The sequence below is a fragment of the Gracilinanus agilis genome, chromosome 3 (assembly GCF_016433145.1).
Source record: "Gracilinanus agilis isolate LMUSP501 chromosome 3, AgileGrace, whole genome shotgun sequence".
NCBI classification, from domain to species: Eukaryota; Metazoa; Chordata; class Mammalia; order Didelphimorphia; family Didelphidae; genus Gracilinanus; species Gracilinanus agilis.
The window spans coordinates 273,563,043-273,584,428 of NC_058132.1; the positions used below are offsets into that span (position 1 = coordinate 273,563,043).

General features: G+C 31.3%; 1 protein-coding gene across 2 annotated transcripts in view; it reads right to left on the reverse strand.

Annotated features, from left to right (window-relative positions):
* The window catches only part of GALNT13 (polypeptide N-acetylgalactosaminyltransferase 13), a 717,275-nt gene that overhangs the window by 337,465 nt on the left and 358,424 nt on the right, over positions 1–21,386 (reverse strand). For both annotated transcript variants that reach the window (XM_044666584.1, XM_044666582.1), the window contains exons 3-5: positions 7,827–7,993; positions 6,108–6,315; positions 1,436–1,606 (exon numbers count right to left, since the gene is read on the reverse strand). In XM_044666584.1, the coding sequence (XP_044522519.1) occupies positions 1,436–1,606; positions 6,108–6,315; positions 7,827–7,993 (546 nt within the window). The remainder of the gene's footprint in view (positions 1–1,435; positions 1,607–6,107; positions 6,316–7,826; positions 7,994–21,386) is intronic.

Sequence of the window (21,386 nt, forward strand, 5' to 3'; positions counted from 1 at the left end):
ATTGGCACAATAACTTCACTTATATGTTTATTCCTTTTCATCCTGGAGCCCTGTGCTTGTTGATGTGCTATTATTTCCTTATGCTACCAACAACCTTTCACCGGTAATTATTCGGCAAACAGATTATATGATTTCTATGATAAAAGTCAACATAGGTAGAAATGGCACAAGTGCTAGAACTTGGTCATATATGACAAAGAATATAATTAAACCTATCTTGACATTGAGTATATATTTTTTCTGCTATTAAAATACACACTAAAGTTTGAAGGGACACTCAGTAGGATATTTTGGGTCACTGGGGATTTGTTCAATTAAACTGCTTTTTATTTATTGAATTCCATGGGCTCCCAAATGGAAAATCTAAGATCACTCCCTTGAAAAGGCAAATATTTATTTCAAGGAAAGTTGTGGGTAAATAATAGGAATAAAAATGTATGGAAACACTGATAACTAGATGAGTTTGTTGTAATTTTGTTTTTGTTCAATTTGTAAGGAGTAAGCAAAAAGGACAGAAAAAATGTTAAATTAGTTTGGACAAAAACTTACAAAGGATAAAATAAGATACAATGCTGTTTTCAAGAGAAAGAAATCACCTAGAAAAACAATGGGTCATTATATTCTTTTTCAAATACACAGAGATTAGTGGATAAACATGCATATAAAATGTATGTATGTATGTATGTATTACATATACAAGCATATACACATTTGTATAAACATGTATCTCCTATGTAGAGTATACATGGATATATTTCTGATACATATGTACATATATATATATATATATAAAATTATTTTCTTAAAATCCTTATATTTGCTTCAAGGCCATCATATCTTATCAAATGGTTCTAACAAATATTCCTTATTACCTTCAATCAGGAAGCAACTCTTAAGACTTGTATGAAAAACACTTCCTATTGATTTATCTGTTATTGCTATTTTTAAAATGTTTTCTTAGTTGAAAACTATTTTTATAGATCAGGTACTAGTGTACCTTAACACATTAGATTCCCAAGGTGTCTGTAACTTCTACCAACACTTGTTTTGATTATTCATCATCCATTTTATATTTCCTGCTGTAATCCTCATGTGGTTTTGCTCTTCTCTTATTTACTTGTGGGAAGGTTCATAACTAGAGATATTTATAACCCCCCAAAGTTAAAAAACATAGATTATCTTTAAACAAAGAATATTCAATTAGATTTTATTTAATAAACCCTATTACATTGAGTATCTACTATGTGAGTACTACAGGGGGAGACCTGTGCTATATGAAAGAAGTAACTATGAAACCTAGAGAATAAATGGCTTAGCGTAAAGATAATAATTGATTATAAAAAGTGATAAAGTTGTTTTTTGAGAACAAAAATTAGTAGTGATATTTCAGTTACTTTTGAGTGATACTTTTTCCTATGATAAATTATCTCCATACCTGACAGGCAAAGTTCTGTCTCCTTTTCTTCTGTCCATCTCTCTTTGAGGAACAGGATACCAGCGAAAATTAAGTTTCCAGTTAAAGCCACCATATGTCATGTCTGAACCAGCTGTATATTCAAAGTTATCATCACTAATCAAATCAATGATGGGACAGACAACAGTTTTCCTGTAAATAAATGTTTAAAAAGTTAAATTCAATATTTAATATTTATTACAGATATTTTAAGGGTAGGGTTTTCTGCACTTGATATATGAGAAATTAATATCCAGTAGTTTAGTGTGCTTTTATTTTCATTTAGTATTATACTTTTACTTTCATTTTCTATAATTTCATGGCAGGTCTATCCATTTTACACTCTCATAGATAATTTAACTGAATGTACTAATTCACTTTCAGATTGCAGTTTTCTCCCTATTTATTGGTTTGACAAGATGAGCATATTCTATTTTTCATTAAATAACCACTCATAGAATTAGTGATTGCTTAGACGTTATACTCACCTGCCCTACCTATATAGTTCTCTTTCAACTTGAGCTGTAATTAGAAGAAAGACAGTATTGATGTATGGAGCAGTCTGTCATTTTGAATGTATCTTATGACTAGTATGCTGGAGGATAGGTTATCTTAGAATGGGATTTCTGGGAATAGATTCATGGAAATGAAGAGTCTTGGTAATACTGTGGCAGAATTATGATTTTTGGAGAGATTGATATTTTGTTAATAATCCTTATATAATGCAAGATAGATGGGATTGAATTAGCCTAGTAACAATATTGTTTGGTCACTCCAGTGTAATTTTATTTGAAGGAGAAAGGGAAGAAAGTATTTTGGGATCCTGGACAGCATACATAGTATTTTCCATTCGGGAAATATTTTGATTATTGTCTTTGCCTTTTTCTTCTCTCTTCAGTCTTTGCTTATGAGTGCTTCATAACCCACCATTTAATTCACTTTCTTGTTTTCTAAGTAAGAAAGCTTCCTAGGCCTCCAAAATCTAATGCCCTGCCTAGTGAATGATTCACTCACTGAAAAATGATTGCTAATTAAACAATGCATTGGTTTTTCATATGCAGCACAAATTCAATCTAATATTAGGCCTCAGAAGGCTCTACTGGATGAAGTATCTGTTGACAAATTCTTTATCCCTTTGTGCCACCAGTATTACATAAATTCATTTATCAGGGCACTGGACCCACAGAATTGATTAAAGTGAAAGGTATGCTTTACAATTGGTTTAAAGTAGTCTGTTCTCAATTTGGAAGAACCATGTGAAGATTGAGTACTAAAACAAAATATATATTACTTAATTTGTTTCCATTCTGCACTTAACAGCCATTTCACTTTTATGAAAGGAAATGATTAAATATTAAGTTTTACTATGACAGAAGATCTCTCTCAATGTTTACATACATGTGTAAACACACATGTGCCTTAATTTATGTATATGAACATATATATGTGTATAAATATGTGAATATAATATAGGCAGTCCAGTCTGAGTATGTGAAAATTTCAGAAAAGTTTCAGAAAGCATATATGACTGTGAGTTGTTATTATCCCCGCCAAAAAAACAAAAAACAAAACTTTATGAATAAGCCAGTGATTAACCTCTTTACTTTAAGTGATATATAGATAGATGATATAGATATAGATATAGATATAGATATAGATTTAGATTTAGATATAGATATAGATATAGATTTAGATATAGATATAGATATAGATGTAGATGTAGATGTAGATGTAGATGTAGATGTAGATGTAGATGTAGATGTAGATGTAGATGTATACACATATCTGGCAATAGGATTCAGAGGAAAGCAAGCTTTGGTTCATAATTAAAAGAACATATTTTTAAATTTCTACCTCTGTGGCTTAGTATCTCCATGACATTGGACAAATGACAAACTCAATGAGTATGAAAAATGCAGTTTTAAACTAGATGCATTGAACTCAATTTTAGCTTTAAATCTATGATTTCTGCCCACACACACACAAATATTCACACCCAGACACATACACACATGTGTAATACATGTGTATATCTAGATTAAAGAGGCAGCCATGAGGACATAAGTTTTTTTTTTTTGTATAAAGAAATCTGTGTGGAAATCTCTCCACCTGTACAGATTGTCAAGTTTTCTATAACTCATAGTCTTAGTGGCTTAGTTGAGTCAGAAATTAAGTGCTTTGCCCATGGTTAATTAATTAGAATGCGTCAGAAACTGGGATTGAATTTTGGTGTTTCTAATTCAAATGAATCTACCCCTTTATCACTAAAAGCATCTGAATATAATAGAGGCAGTCCAGTCTGAGTATGTTAGAGTTTTATAAATAGGAAGTTTCAGAAAGTATATATGACCATATATAATATCTGTGAGTTTGTTATATACCAAGAAACCACCCCCAAAAAACTAAAAACCTTGTGACTAAGTCAGTGATGAACCTCTTTAACCTTATTTTTTTAACAGCTTTAACTTTAGCAAGGTCTGTGCTCATATAGTATCTATATGCTCTGTTGCCTGGACCATAGTCAAAATATTTCTAACTGATAGGATCTGCCAAAGTCTGCATTCTGCTGGAATGGCCTCAGAGTCACCTCCAAGCTTCAGGCATTAATCCAATAGTTTAGTAATAATAGATAGCAATGCTTAAAAATATTAAAATTTCACAAATCTTAATATTATACACATGTTAAAGTATAAGAAATGATTCAGACATACATACTAATACAGAGTACATTTATATTGATATAATTCAGTTTGTATCAGCTTTCTGTATGTGGCTACTTTGACTAGGATATGCCGCATAATGCAGAAGAAAAATATCATTAGCTGCATACTACAGTAACTTGACTGAAAGGTTATGACTGTTTTGTTCAACTGCTGTGGCTCATTTGGCTGATAGCCTTCATCTGTCTTCTTGGCAAACACAGAATCCTGAAACTTATGGCAGAACTAGTCTCAGAATAAGGAGCACCAGTTTTAGATGCTCAAACGGTCATTTAAATTCCCCAAAGACCTTTTAGTTGTACATGGAATGGCTTTACAAGCAAAACATTATGCAACACTTGTCATTATTTAAAAGATAAAGGGGAAATAATAAATCTAACTCTTATCAGGATACCAGGCATTACATTAAAACATCAAAACTTCTTGACCTTGTATATTTCATGTTTTGATCAGATGTATATACATTATCCATAAGCAAATCCTATACAAATGGGTGGAACATTAATATTTTATACCATAATCCTCCAAAGGAGATCCAAATGTCTCCAAGGACTTTCCATATATAGAGAGAAGCAATATGGTACATTGGATATAATATCAGCCATAGAGTAAGGAAGACCTGAATTTAAGTCCTTCCTTTGGCACATAATAACAACATGACTTTAGGCAAAATGTTTAAGCTTTCAGTGTCCAAATAAATATTATATGAGGAAGAGCAAGCATAAATCTTCATTGCTGTAGAAAGCTTCCTCATTGGGAGTTGCTTATAGCAATGAACTCACAGGACAAGCGCCATCTCATTTCCCATAAAAAAATGACATACTGTCTCTGCCCCAATCTCTTCTTGTATCAGTTTCTCTATCTCACTGTCTTCTATTCTCTTTTATTTGTCCATATTTGTATCCACATGCAAATACATACCTATATATGCATTTTATATCATATATCATATCATTTTTTAAACCCTTACCTTCCATCTTGGAGTCAATACTGTGGATTGGCTCCAAGGCAGAAGAGAGGTAAGGGTAGGCAATGGGGGTCAAGTGACTTGCCCAGGGTCACACAGCTGGGAAGTGTCTGAGGCCAGATTTGAACCTAGGAACCTTCCAACTCTAGGCCTGGCTCTCAATCCACTGAGCTACCCAGCTGCCCCTTCATTTTATAATCCAGGTGTACCAAAAGACTTGTTGCAATTTTAAGCTTTAAAAGGCTTAAAGACATGAAATATGTAACTATGGGAAAATATTCAAAATAAAAATAAACAAAAAGGATTAAACATCTTTTAAGTTTAAAACTGCACCAAAATTTTTGAGACATCCTATATAAAGAAATAATGTCACCCAAAGGAAAATAAATAAACATTATTATAGTGGTTATTTTGATGAGTGTTATTGTACTTTATAGATGTTCTTTTAATTGAGTTGTATTAGAAAATTGTCTAGTGGAAATAATATGGGACAGAGTTTTATTTCTGACCCTACTCTACTACTAATGAGTTATGGAATCCTTAGCAATTTAATCTGCAGTTTTTTTGTTAGGTTTTTAATGTATTAAGTGGGGCTATTGATCCTACCTTTACTGAATTATTAGGTTTATTTAATGTGTTTTTAAGTTTTTATATATACACATGTATGTGATATATTTGTATATATGTTACCTTATTTCATTTTATGTACCTAGTGAATAAATTTTTAAGATTACATTTTATACTCCTTATTTATACTAAATCAAACATTCCTAAGTACAAGGCATAATAGTATAAGACTAAGATTTTTGACATATATTTGGACAGATACCTTTTTAATACCTATATTTAAATATTATTGGCACTAAGAATAGGGATTCGACTTAAATGGAATCTCTGATAATCCCTCTACCACAACTGTGTTAACAAGATCAATCATAATACAAAAAGACATAAACATAACTCTTACCTGCTTTCTTTTATTCTTGCCAGCAAGGGTTCTAGCCATCCTAATGTACATTCACAGTGTGCATCTAGAAAAGTTATGACCTGGCCTTTTGAAGCAGCTGCTCCTCGAAGACGAGCACGGATCAGTCCAGACCTCTGTTCCATCCTAATAATTTTCACTGGCACTTCTAAATTTTTCACATAATTCTCTAATGCCATCTTGAGAAAATCTATAGGATGCAATACAAATTTTTCAGAGAGGTTTGAAACTAGTTCAGTGACCAACAAAGATCCCGACTAAAGCAGATGCAGAACAGAGAAATTAAGGGCAATCTCTGCCCTTGAAGAGAATGAAACAAAAGATCTGAGAATTTTATATATAACTCACTTGTCATTTATTATGACCCATATCTACCAGGTAGTTGACAAGATTTAGGATAAAAGAGTGAATTAATAAGATTGCTGACTATAATTTTAGAAATTGGGCCCCAAAATGTTACATATCAGCAAATCAAGTTCCTACGATTATAAATTATTTTTTCCTCTGTGGCTAGTTCCTGGTGTGTATATCAGATGATATACAGGAGGAAAAAGATGGGAGGATGAATCCACATATTCTTTTAAGTTCTCTTAAATAGGAAAATCTGAAAAACATATATCATGAGAGTCATTTTTGGGTGTACAGCTCATTGCCTGAAAACAAACCCATCAAGGGAAAGACTGGTGAATAATGGTTAAGGAAACTGAGAGAGTGAAGTCTAGTGGGAGAACAGTATGAGTTTCAGGTTCATGTTCTGGTACTTTATTTTTAAGAATATTTGTAAAGTTAGAATTTTAGTACGGTAGATATTCTAAGAAAATTTATTTGAGAGAGAAGAGAAGACAGTGATAAGCAGAGATGGAGCATGGCAGAGTCAGGGGAAATATATTTATCCTACTGTCTGAGGTGAGAGTGTTGGGATGAATGGAATTAGCAAGAATCTTTAAAGCTGTATCAATTATGCAGATTTGGACACTAAATAATAACTTTTTGACTTTATGTAAAAATGAGAATTTTTATTATCTCATATGATTTCTCGGGAATTTCCAGAGATAGAATAAAGAGATATGTCAGCTTGGAAGGAACTAATAAGCTCCCAATTTTTGGAACTTTAAAGTAGACTGGTGAAAACCATAAGAGACCCATACATTAATAATTTAACAATAATTTTTAAAAACACTATTTGTTCTACTTTCTAATAAGTGTTGTGGATACAAGGAGAGTCAAAAGATCTCTATATACAAGTAATTCACAATCTAACATGTGAGACATCATGGAAACAATTAGATACAAACAATGAATAGAGAATAGATGAAAGATAACCTTAGAGGAGAAGACTTTAGCAGCTGCAAGGCTGAAAGTAGTTTGGGGAGGATTGGAAAGAATTGCATGTGAGTATAAAGCAAGACTATTAGAAATAATTATCTTGGAGGCAGCTGGGTAGCTTAGTGGACTGAGAGTCAGGCCTAGAGATGGAAGGTCCTAGGTTCAAATCCGGCCTCAGACACTTCCCAGCTGTGTGACCCTGGGCAAGTCACTTGACCCCCATTGCCTACCCTTACCACTCTTCTACCTAGGAGCCAAACACAGAAATTAAGGGTTTACAAAAATGAAAGAAATGATTGTCTTACAATACAACCAGTGATTATAATGCTTTTTTGTGGAAACGCAAAAAAAAATTTATGAAAAAAAAATCCATACCTCTTTCACTCGCATCATCAACCAAAATGATTTCAGAGAGAAGATAATGTGGGGACCGATTGATTACACTGTAAACAGTTCTAAGCAGAGTGCTCCAGGCTTCATTATGAAAAACTATGACTACACTTGTGTTTGGAAGTTCATCAGGGTAGACTTTTGTCTTGCATCTGCCAAAAGAAGAGGAAAAAAAAACACACACACATCATTCACCATTACTGACCTATAGACTTATTGGGAAGATCATTGAATACAGAACATTGTATAGCTGTGAATCTTCGTTATTAATTAGAGAAAATAAGGAGCATTTTATTTGGAATCATAAGCCTACCTTCAGTTCCCCTAATGAACCTTTATTTTTGTGGACCATCAGGCAAGTCTCAATCTCTGTGGGATAGTTCCCTCCTCTGTTTAATGAAGGGATTTAATTATATGGCTTCATAATCCCATTATTCTACATTTGAGATCTTAAGTAAAATATCAAATCATATTCTATTGGTGTAAAAAAATTTTTCACAAAGAAAAGTCCCACCAATGATTTTAAAGTTGGTTACTTTTTTATGCATATATTGTGAAGGAAAAGAGAATGATACTAATTCTCACCCTTACAATATAAAAAAAGATCTCGGAGTGAAGAAGAATTTGTGGTGTTTCTCATTAAATAAAATTCAAAGTTGGAAATAAATTAAGAGATTGCCAACTAGCTGAAAAATAATGTATTTAGAACAGGGCTCTTTAAGACAGATATAGATAACTAAGTATAATTGATTTCTTTTTAATGATAGACATTTTATTTCATGCATTTAAAAAATATAATCTGAGAAGAGATCCAAAGATTTTACCAAAGTTCCAGAATGATCCATAACACAAAAGATTAACAATTCCTGATCTAAAAATACTTAGACAACCAAGGAAATCACCTGGATTTTATAAAATAATAATTTTCAAAAGTTCTTGGAGTGTAGAATAGTAACAGTGGTTCTTATTCCTTCTAAATGCCCTTTTCAACTCAAATAAGAATGTCAGAATAAGGACAGTGTTATGTTGATCTTAACAGAGATGTTTGGGAAGCTGAAGAGTTGGCCTGAAACTAGAAACCTCCAGGACTCACTCCTTCCCTACACCCCCCCACAGGCTAGAGTGAGTAGGGAGGGGTAGGTACTCCTTACTCTTCACCCCTCTCAACAAACAGATGGAAATCAGTTGGAAATGGAGGCAGGACTGATAACTTCTGACAAGGCTCAGCTAGGCAAATCTCTAATAATGTTCACTTCCTCAAATTATATTACCCACAGGTTTGACCGAGGGACAATAGGTGAAGCTTGATGTCTTGTTGTTATCAGGGACAGACGAATCTAACTTGTGTGGGCTGGACAGCTGAAGGAAACCTAGCTGAAGTTGGATGTAAGTATTCCCAGAATAATGAACAGGCACTGCTCCCAAAAGATGAAGTTTATATTGATAAAAGAAGAAGGGAAAGGCAGGAAAGGGGTATCAAGGATTTGGATAAGATCTGGGAAGCCCTAAACTGTTAGGTAGAAACTGCCCCTCTCCCCCAAGGAGGGAGTGGTAGACTTTATATATAGTTGGCTCTCAAAGCTTATAATAATCACTTCTAATATCTAAAATAACTAAATGAATAACAAAATGCTATTGCAAGAAAGGTCTAATTCTGCTAGACAGGCAAACTCCTGAGAAGAGACGAATATGGCTTTTGCCACTATGGCCCCCAAGGCAGTCCCAAAACCGGGAACAGCAAGCAGCATGACCTGCTCACTTCAACTCCCAGGAATCAACTGTTTAACTGCTTTAAAACTGTTCCCTTACCCAGAGTTCTCCAGGGGAGGTTCCCCTGGAATTCTGGGTGAGGCTTAACCCTGTACATCTTGCAGGAATTCTACCCTGCCATTTTCCATGTTGCAACACAGCACAGAATGTGGGGAGGGTGAGTGTCATATAAGCCAAATACTTGTAATAATTATCATGTAAACTATCTCCTCACCAAGGACCACATTGTTATCATTATTGGAAAAAATGTCTTCAAACAATTTAAGATGATCTATTTTAAGTAATTTAAATTACATAAAGAAAGCTGTGCATGATTAGATGTCAATAGTTTCTAATCTGCCTTTGAGAATCAAAAAGGGTCTCAGGCTGACATTGCTAAATTGCCAACTCCAAAACCTGCAGATTAGATTTTTGGAAGAGTTAGCAATGTAGTTCTCAAGGTTTAGAAATGGAAAAAAAATATTAGAAGTAAACTGGATTCTTATTTTACAGGTGAGAAAATTTATTCCCAGAAGAGGCAAAGTATTTCCTCAGGGTCACATGATAATATAAAAATACTCTGCCTCCAAACTCATACCTCTTTCCAACACATTGCATCACAGTATCATTGTGGAGAAGTAATAAAGTAGAAAGACCTCTCCTACACAAAGTTTGTCTGCTATGGTTTTTTTGTTGTTGTTGTTGTTGTTTTTAATTTAGCCAGCACACCTCCCAAATCAAATAGGGCATTTATTTTAAAGCTATTTCCATTTCTGAGTGAGGATTAGGGTAGCAATGCAAATTAAGGAAGTATTTTAGTACTCACAAGGTAATGTGCACTTTTTAAACCAGTTCACACACATTTATGCACTTCGTAGCACAATCATACACATGTATTAACCACATTGCTGAAGGGAAAGGGAATAAAAGAAATAAATTAACTTCTATCCAAAAGAAACAGATTTAAGAGATATTTCTATACTTAATGAATTTTACCTGAGATAGTTCTCATAACAGCGAAGTGAGGTTATGAGGAAATTGAGGCAAAGAAAAGTTCAATGAATTTTATAGGTAAAACAGATAGGAAGAGACAAACCAGAATCAAAATTATACATATTATAATTCAAGATTCAGTATCCTCACTCCCACTACATACACTAAACAACCTTTCAAAAAATGTCTTGGGTAAAGGCCTGGTTCCTTCTTCACTAGGAATGAGTTAAACATTTTTTTTCCTGAATTTATAAGTGAGGGCATATGAAAGGAGAAGAAATTATAAGCAATATGTTCAGAAGAGTTTTTACAGATTATCAAAATAGATGAGTTTTTCAGTTCCCACATATTCCTTCTAGATTTACTGAGTGTTTTATTGTACAGTAAACAACCCACCCAGAAATATTCATTATGTATTCATTATGTTTGTTGGAATCTTAATGTAGTCATTTAGTATTAAGGAAGCTTTTATGTTCACTTTTGGAGAATCTCTACTATGCCATTAGTTAATGCACCATAAAAATAAAATGTTACTAATACTTTTATTCAGAAATTTACCTCATTTTTAGGGAGTCAAGTACTAATCTGCAAGTATATTCTTCAGATGTTAATCATATAGTATGAAAATTACCCTTTATCTGTATTAGCTTCCGAATCTTATACAGGCACAAACTGCCATCTCTAGCAGTTGGCATGTAATAATTTTAATAGGATCAGATATGCCCAGGATCTATGAGATAAAATTGTCTAGTTGCCTAGAGACATAGTGAAGTGGGAAGATTTCGGTAGGGTGTGTGTGTGTGTGTGTATGTGTTTTCTTTCAATAATTTTCATTGTATAAAAGTTAGGATGATCTGACTATTTTTTAAAATGTCTTCTACCCACAGACTTTTCCAGTATTAGGGAAAAAAGAGGGATTAATTTACACATCAAAAAGAGATTTTTATCAATCTTCCTTCCCTTCTCAGGATGTTTTTTTCCAGTCACTTCTCCTTACCTTTTATTGGCTATAATTAATAAGCCATCAGTCGAACTATAAAAGAGGAAAAGGAATCTTTCATTAGGAGAAAATTTCTCCCAAAATCATTTTCCAATTTATCGCTTAAAGAAAAGTAGGAAAACAATTAATGTAATAAATCATGTTGATAATAAAAGATGATAAAAACTCTACACAACATTATATCAAAAGAATCAGAAAATATCATTTGCAAAATATGTAGCTCACTTTTGTTAAACTCACAAAAAATGGTTAGGAAAGATTTTTCTTAATATAAGTAAAATTATTTTAATCATTTAGAGCAAATACCTCCTTTGATAGGTTTCCAAAAACAACAGTCTGTAATTTTCTTAGTAAAATCAAGAAGAAAGCTACGGTGCCTGCTAACAAAATAGTTATTTCACACACAATTCTTACTATCATAAGATAAAAAATATATAAACCTTAGTAAACTGAACCCTTTTATGTATTTTGTAGTTTTTGGAATAAGATTTCCCATTCGATTATTGCATCTTGAACTATATTACTATTACATAGATTTTCTTTCATTTTTGAGGATTAATTTTGTAGCCTACAACCTTCTTTAAGCTATTTTCTTCATTAATAGTTCTGCTGATTCCCTAGAATATGAAGAGTAAACCTTTATGGCAATAAATGCTTGGAAAATAACAACAATAAAGCATTGGGAATAATAAGGAAGCAATATTTAAAAGATACATTTAGATTACAATATTACACTGAAATAAATTCCAAATGTATGTGCTGCAAAATATTTTTTAAAGCTGCACATTTTTATAAAATTGAGAAGAAGATGTTTTCATTTTACACAACTAGATTGTGGAAAACTTTTTAAATAATGTTAACCTTGAAATTACAGGAGAAAAATAAATGATGACATAAATATGAACATTTTTTAAAATACAGTTAGAAAAATTAGAGTAGTAAAGTAGGAAAAATGTAGGCATTAATGAAAAATGATGGTACCTAAAATCAATGGAAAATTGATACTAAACAGTAAAAAAGACCAATTTTCCAGCAGATACATGATGAAAATATACATAATCCTCTAAAGAAGAAATACAAATTGTCAATGGTATTTTAAAAAGTGCTCCAAATTGCAAATAATTGGGAGGATAAAAATTTAAACATAAATAAATATATGAAATATGAAAGTATTCCATTTTGGAGCACCTGTTAAAATATACAAGGTCAAAAATGTAGGCGTGAATTGTTCTGACTTCAAGAGAGCAACTGTGGATTGAGAAAAGTTATAACTCTTCATATCCCTACTCCTGGATACATATCTTCCCCAATAAAGTTATTGGTAGTAAGAAAATTCATCTGTTAAAAAAGCAGAAACAATATTTGAATAATAACTGGTTCGAAAGAGACTATGTGAGCAAAGGCTGGGGGAAATTGTTGAATATGAATGTAAAAGATTTTTGAAATATGATGAGTGATGAATATCCAGAATTTAAATAAATGTTAGTAGAATTTCAGTATTTGATGTGCAATTAAAATTGAAATTCAAAGGACCATCAGAGTTAAGGAGAGATATAGATTAGTGAGGGTACTTGCTTGAAATGATGACTAACCTGATGTTAGGACCAGATAACTTAGTACACTAGGTTCAATAAAAATACTGGGAAATGTTTAGTCTAATGAAGATTTAAGAAATGATAGTCATTTTTTTCTGATTGTCATTTAGAAGAAGAAAGAGTAACTTTTGTTGCTTGTTCTGAAAGAGAAGGGCAAGAGAAATGGGTAGGCAATACAGAGAAACAGATTGCAGCATGATGTAAAGGGGAAAAACATTTCTAACAATTTGAGCTATTAAATTGGAGAGTATTGAGCTTTTCTTGATTGGAGAATTTCAAATATAGTCTGAAAAATTGAAGATGTTGTATAAGAAATCGTAGTGATATATCAGTTGATCTAAATGGTTTTTAAAATCTCAACCAGCTTTTAACCTTACAGTTGTCCTATCATATTTTAAGTATAAATTCCATAAGCATTTACAATCATCTCTACAATCTTTCTCTTCCCAGTCTATCCCCTTCTCTCTTTCTCTCTATTGATAGCTAGCTAGCCAGATGTATATAGTGACATAGCAAAAATTGTTGAAGGTAGATAAGCCCTAATCAGGAAACCATATATGTATTTTGGTATATGAATATAATAAACTATTCATGTAATTAAATCTGTGAAGATCTTTATGAAGGAGCTATTATAAGATCATTTAGGTATGTTGTTTCTGTTATATTAACAATACTGAATAAATAAGTCTAGATTCTATGAAAGTATATTTTCTAAAATACTTACATTCTTGAATGAATGCCTGGCAAGTGTTGGCATGGTTAGATTTTTTTAGTCAGTACACAGAAGGAATATATTCTCTGTTGTTGACTGGAAATAAATCCATATGCTTTGAGTAACTAACATGGAGAAGATTAAGTTCTTTAATGTCAAATTTGGATGTTTTGATAAAATTTTTAAAAGACAAATATGTTATCATTTTTTGGTCTTTTGGACAGAAAATAAATAAAACACTAACATTAAAAAAGTTCCACACAAAAGTATATGTAAGTATACACATTTCTTTTCCTCAGATATTTTGGACTGAAGTGTTCGCAACAAAATTTATGAACGCAAATGGAGGTTAAGAATAATTGAGGGCAATATAATAACATCTTCATTATTACAGCTATCTTCTAAAGGATTTAAAGTTGGTTGTCAGTTCTATATACAACAAATGGAATTTACAAAATCTAATTTTACTGTGAGAGGAAATTACATAAGTAATTAACTCTGAGGTTACAAGTGGAAGAGTGCATAGCAATTTTAGTTAATTGCAATGACATTTGTGATATTCACAAACTAGGGAGACATTGAAATCTGGTTTAATGGTAAAATCATTAGTTTTAATGTGCAACAATTTTATACAATCACAAAGGACTTCATTTCATTTGAGCATTGTCACAATTATGACAACACTTGACCTAGTGAGACGTGATGTGAAGGACAAAACTAGTTCTATAGAAATTAGGATTTACTTCCTCTACAAATTTTTAAACCCTAACATATTTCACTAAATTTCAACTGTACTCTTACATATCTAATACTTTTTACTTTCCTTGGGTTAGTAGATGATAGTGATGTACTATGTTGGTATACATTTTAGAATATTACCATATCAAAAATTTCAGTTGTCTTTTTTCCTAAAGTTGAAAGCACAAATTACTAATGAGAGTCTTTCCAATTCAATTATAATCCATGTCGATTATACTAAGTACATGAATGATAAAAGAATTTTCTTGGGAGGAAAAGTACATCTGCTTGATGTGTTTATCAACATTTTTTATTAAACTCATATGAAATATTCAGCTGTGCAACATTCTAGGGATAAATATGTAATCAATAAAATGAAAACATAATAAAATACATTTTCCATCTTTTCCACTGATGATTAAAAAATTTTAATCACAAGAGAAATTGTTAAAATATTATTTTCTACAGTTTAAGATTATTTTGATGTTGTCACATAATCTGTTGAAAATACATCACATCAAACAAAACAACATTGCTCATGAAATGACAATATTAAATCAACAAGGGCACATAATTACAAGGTATTCTAATTACGTATTAAAAGTGACCCCCAAAAAAACATGACAACAACATACAATTTCATTCTCTTTCTAATACTGCTTAACAATGGGACAGCTATTACATTTTATTGTCCTGCTTCATAGAGATTTATAAGTGATTAAAGAATAGACGATACTTGTACTTGATGTAAATTTAGTCTCAGTGTTTCTATTAAGTCTATTAAGACTCCAGTTGTGTTTGCTACGCTTCCTTATCCATAATTTTCACAATCATGATTCAGAATTTCACCACCCTACTCTGTATGCAGGAATAAAAATTAAGAGATTTATGGAATTTGGTCATGGCCCGTTTGGAGAATTTTTTTGTAATAATGAAAGGTCTCAACATAACTATTTGAATCAAATAAATTTCTCAGTGCACTCCAATATATTACATTACTTTAATATTGTGATTAACAGTATTAGACTCCTTTCATAAATAAGGCTTCATCACCATAATTTTAACTATTAGGCAATTAAGAACAGTGAGTAATCCAGCTTTATACAAATTGTCTAGATAGTTTTATTAAGACTATAACAATTGTAAAGAAGCATTCTGATAACTAACCACTATTTATTTATTTGTTTATTCATTTAAAGAAAAATTGAAGCTAAAACGTTTTCACATGGCCCACTTCTCCAAACATGACAAGACCATTAAAACTGTGACACTTCCATTAGTCAAGTCAAGTATAATGGGAGTGGGAGATAGGAGAAAGAAAAATGAAGTATGAAAAAATAAGGCTTCCAAATATTTCTTTCTTTATATTTTTCCTCCTTCTCTTCCTCAACATAGTAGTTTTAGTATTTAGAAAATTTTACAGAATAATTTTACTAAGTAAGAATTCACTTATTTGTGATAGACTAAGTATTCACAGGGGCCAAAATTACAAACACAACATCATATTAAGTTATATAATGAATTTAGGATGGGTAAAAATCAATGTACATAATTCAAGAAAAGAGAAATATTAACTAGTTCTCTGAAAAATAAGGGAAATAAGTCATTTTCAATCTTTGGCTACTGACTAATTTGTATTGCCCCAAAATACACTCATGTCTCAAAAAACCCACACTTCATATCCCTGCCAAATGAGCCTTAATTGTACATCAATTTAGACTTCATTAGTATGCTAAAAAATTTTCACTGGCTCTCAAATGGGTAACTCATAAAATTCAACTGTCCTACCTTTTTCCTGAAAGCCTTCCATGATGTGGTCTAACTTAACTTTCTTTTATTCTTTTCCATCTCCTCTACACTATGACCAAAGGAGACTACTCTTTCCCCAAAAATGGACTTTATAGATTCAAAGTTCCATTTTTTATGATGCTTAAATTAATAAAGCATTTTCTCATGAAAAAATTATTTATTTGCAATTACTAAAGATCTTAAGGTCAAGAGAAAATATTAAGAATTATTGGGTGAGGGAGAATTGAGGGACATGCCAGCACTGATCACCATTTTTTGGGGGTGTCTGTTGAAGAGAAAGTTGAATCCAAAAGTTGAAAGAGAAGTTGAATACAAGAGTTTTCATGTGACCAACTTACCCAAAGTTCATAAGACTATTAAATTGTTGAGCTTTCAAATCAGTCAAATCAAATATGGGTGGCCACTTGGCTAACTTGGAAAGAAAGTGACTATTTTTCTCCTAGCCACTGATTCATGATTAAATTATATGTAACATTTTTTTGGTAATTTGAGTTTTCCTTGTGAACTTGTCCTATTTATTTATTTATTTAGTTTACTTTAAGTATTTAACTGAGATTATGGTGGCCTATGCTGACCATTTAATACTGCAATTATCTCTGCGACATAAGAAAGTTAAAAGGATATGTTTTATTATGTTTTATATATTTACATATATGTACACATGAAGTACAAACAGATAAATATACATATATAATATATTTATGAATAGTATATATTTTATACATGTATGTTGTATTGCGATCATGTTCTCTTCTAAGCAAAATCTTAGCATAAAATATCCAAATATTTAAGGGAATACAAAAGACTCTTGTCATCCTTATTAATTATAAAAATTGCATTTAATTTCAATTAAAGGAATCCTAAATGAGGAACACTCATTACTACATTTCCCCTAATGTTCATAGAGGCCAAAAATGAATAGAAAACAGAAGTATGAGGCAAGAGGTACCTCTAAGATCTATAATTCAGGTTAGAAATATTAGCCAAAAAAGTGATACTGTTCATGGTTAAAAAAAAAAACTAACAGTTTTGGTAATACAAAAATTTTAAAGTGTTTGCATGGATAAAATAAGAGAAACTATCAATTATGGAAGAAAGAATTGTGTCCAATATTTCTGAACAATAGTTGCTTTCCAAAAATATGAGGATTTTACCAAAATCTTTAAGACAACTTCCAGAGCCAAAATTCAAAGATATGAATATTTTTTCAAAAGGCAAAAATACATCAATAATCATAATATAGTAAGAGAGCTATGTGTTGCAATAGACAGAGCAATGATCTTTGAGTCAGGAAGTCCTGAATCTGTATCCTATTTCATAAACTTACTGGCTACGTGACCCTGGGCCAAAGATTTACCACTTCCTCAGTTTCTTTATTGTTAGACAGAGATGAGAATAGCAACAATCTCAAAGAATTTTGTTAGGATCAAATAAGATAACATAAATAAAACATATTTAGAACCTTGCAAACCTTAAAGTGTTGCATAAATACAGGTTGTTATCACTAAAACAGAAATTATAGTTAAAATATTCTGTGTTTAATTTATATGAATCCATTTGGTAAAGACAATAACAGGATTAGTCAACATAATAATGAAAGTGATATGCAAAAATAGGCATACAAAACCCTCTTGGTGGAGCTATAAATTGGTTCATGAAAGATGATTTGGAATTTTTCAATAAAAGTCACTAAACATTCTATTCCTTTTGACCTAGTACATTTATCCCTGAGGAGATCAAATACAGAAATAAAAACTGTATAAATTCTCAAGTATTTAGAGCAGTGCTTGTCATTATTACAAATATTTTTTGCTGAAAAATGGAAGAACACATCGTCATAAATGAAAATAATGGAATATAATTGCACTATTAAAATGAAGAAAGAAATGCAGAGTGTCATGAATCAACAAAGATTAAAAGCAGAAGGGCAACAATGTACACAGTGAATATCATGCAAAATGAAATAACACTAAGAGGTAGCTAAGTATTTTAATTTCAGTGATGAATCTATATTTGATAGAAGAGATGAACTCAATTTCCTCATTTCAGAAAAAGTAGAGGGTATGAGGATTGAAGTGTTGCTGTTCATTTGCCATTTTTCCCTTGCCATAAAGAAGGAATCAAGGATGTATGCATGGTTCAATTTATATGTGTATGTATTGTCATTAATATGAGTGTATGCATGTGAATATGTGGCAGGGTAAGATATTAAGGGTTCTGACAGCATATCAATCAACATGCATAAATAAAATTTAAAGAAAAGAAATTATGTGGCTTTTTAAAAATAACAGAAATAGACAATCCTGTATTTATCCTCTTATTTCTCCAAAACAAATTTGAAAAAGGAAATATAACATATATTAATCAATATAATTTGTCATAATGATGACATGTAAGATTGTTCTGCTAGCAAAAATAGATAGGTTTGAACTGGCTCCTTTTTTGTTTTCTGTGTTATTCGGAAAGCTGGTAAATGAAACATTTTGTATTAAATCTTCTGCACCCAAATTAATAACAAAAAATCACTTTTTATATACTTGGAAAGAATTATTTTTAAGTATCCTAAAAAGATAGCTATAGCTTTTTTTCCTTCGTACTTATGAAAATGATGAATTTGTGTGAAGGAAATACAAGTCTTAGTAATTTACATTGAAATGCAAGAATTGTCTGTATTTTGAGATAGCTATGAAAGGGGGGCAAAAACATCCCTTTGATATTTACAAAAAAGCTGAAAAATGTTACCTGGCCATTTCCTAATTCATAAAAAACATTGGTCTTTTGGGAGACTTTTATAGCAGAATGCAAATATATATGTATAAATATATGGACATTCTCAAATATAATATGCAACACAAATCATAATATCATTACTGATTATTCCTACATAATACCTGCAAGTTACAGTTGGGAATAGTATTTGATTGTTCTTTCAAAATGGTTCAATGAATTATTTAAACAATAATATTCAATTTTAATTTCATCAAAATAAGCCATCAAATTATATAAAGAGGGACATCTAGGCACACAGTGCAAGTAAGAGTAAAATTAAGGATATTATATGAATATTTAGAAAATATTTAAAATAACTAGAAAACTGTAAAGTAATTTAGAGTAGGAACACACCAGTAGAAACCATCGACTTTTAGTGAATTTTAAGGCTTATTTGGTCACTCAAAATTCTGATAAGGTGAAAATAGAAGATAAGTGGAAATTTAGTTTGGAAATGTATGATATTTTAAGAAATTTGTTTATTTGTTTTTTGTTACATTAAAATAAACATTTAACATCCTCCCTCCTCTCTTCTGAGTAGAGGAAGTATTTATCATTTTATTGGAAAAAAGATATATGTATCCATGCAACTGTTTGATATTTCTATTCTGATTTCTTTCTCTGAATGTTGATATTCATGAGTGATTTTTCAAACAATATTTTTGGGGCTGTATATGTTCTCTTGGTTCTGCTCATTTTACTCTGCATAATTTCTTGTACGTCTTTCTATGTTGTTTTTTCTCAATAAGTAACCTCGTTCTCATGTCTTACAGCACAATAGAATTTAATGCATCACAATCATTTGTCACAGTTTGTTTAGCCATTCCCCTATTGATGGGCATACCCTCAATTTCCAGTTCTTTGTCATCACAAAGAGAGCTGCTCTAAAAAATATTTTCAAAGATTGCTCTGAGGAAGAGATGAATGAATTAAAAAATTGAAGACTTTATGTGCACAGAAAGAATGGCAATGGAGAGACTGAGTATGCCCTGAATTACACACCCAGACCCCATATACCTGGATAAATCATTGTATTGCCTAGTGCACTAAAATGGAAATTTTATGAATGTAACTTAAAAAACATATCTTATATAATTGTCCCAAATTACCTAAGTGAATTGAGTTTTAGCAGCTATGACATATATATATATATATGCTATGACTTATATATATATATATATATATAAACACACACATATATATATATAATCATTTTGTCTGTATAAAACCCTCATTTTGGTTTTCTTTATGAAAAAACTCATGAATATTACTGAATTCCCAGCTTTATGCTTTCATCTCCTCTCATTCATGTCCTTTGCCTTAAATAAACAACAAAATTGCTAACATCTATTTCCTAATTTCTGGGTTCTTATATTGGTAAACATTATGGTCTCCTAAAAATAAAAATAAAGTTGAGGTGGGTTTTTTTGGCCATATGTTTCTGTGTTTATCTGTGTCTATATAAACATCTATTGGGAAGGAATACAGATATCAAATGTTGACTTGCAGAGTTACTTTACTTATATCACTCTTCCATGAGATTTATACTAGTAGAGGAATAGAACTAATGAACAAGGACATGGTATTTTAGATTTGGAAAGCAACTTAGTACAAGAGGTAGAAATAGAACCAAGACTTGAACTAATGTTACTTGACAGGCCAAGTCTATTATTCTTTATTTTCTTTAAACTCTTTCCTTCCATCTTGGGATCGATACTAATTATTGATTATAAGGTAGAAGATTGATAAGAGTTAGGCAATTAGGGTTATGTGACTTTCCCAAGGTCACAAAGTTAGGAACTATCTGAGGCCAGATTTGAACCTACCACCTCCCTTATAGTAGGCCTGGCTTTTGATCCACTGAGCCATCTAGCTGTCCCTACACCATTTTTCATATTACAGTTCACTGTTTCATTATATCATATTCATCATCATTATTACAATTTATATATGTTGTTTTAAGATTTTCAAAGAACATTTGTTTAGTTTAGATCAAATTAAAAAGAAAAAACCTAGTAAAACATGTATTTACAATAAAATCATAGTATAGAGTAGCAACTTCATGGAAAATATTTTTCAATTATATAACTTGTAGAAAATATATGAATATAAATTTTGAGAAAATAAAATGAGATTTGACAAAAATATTTTCAAAATTATTTTTCCCAGAATTTATCAGT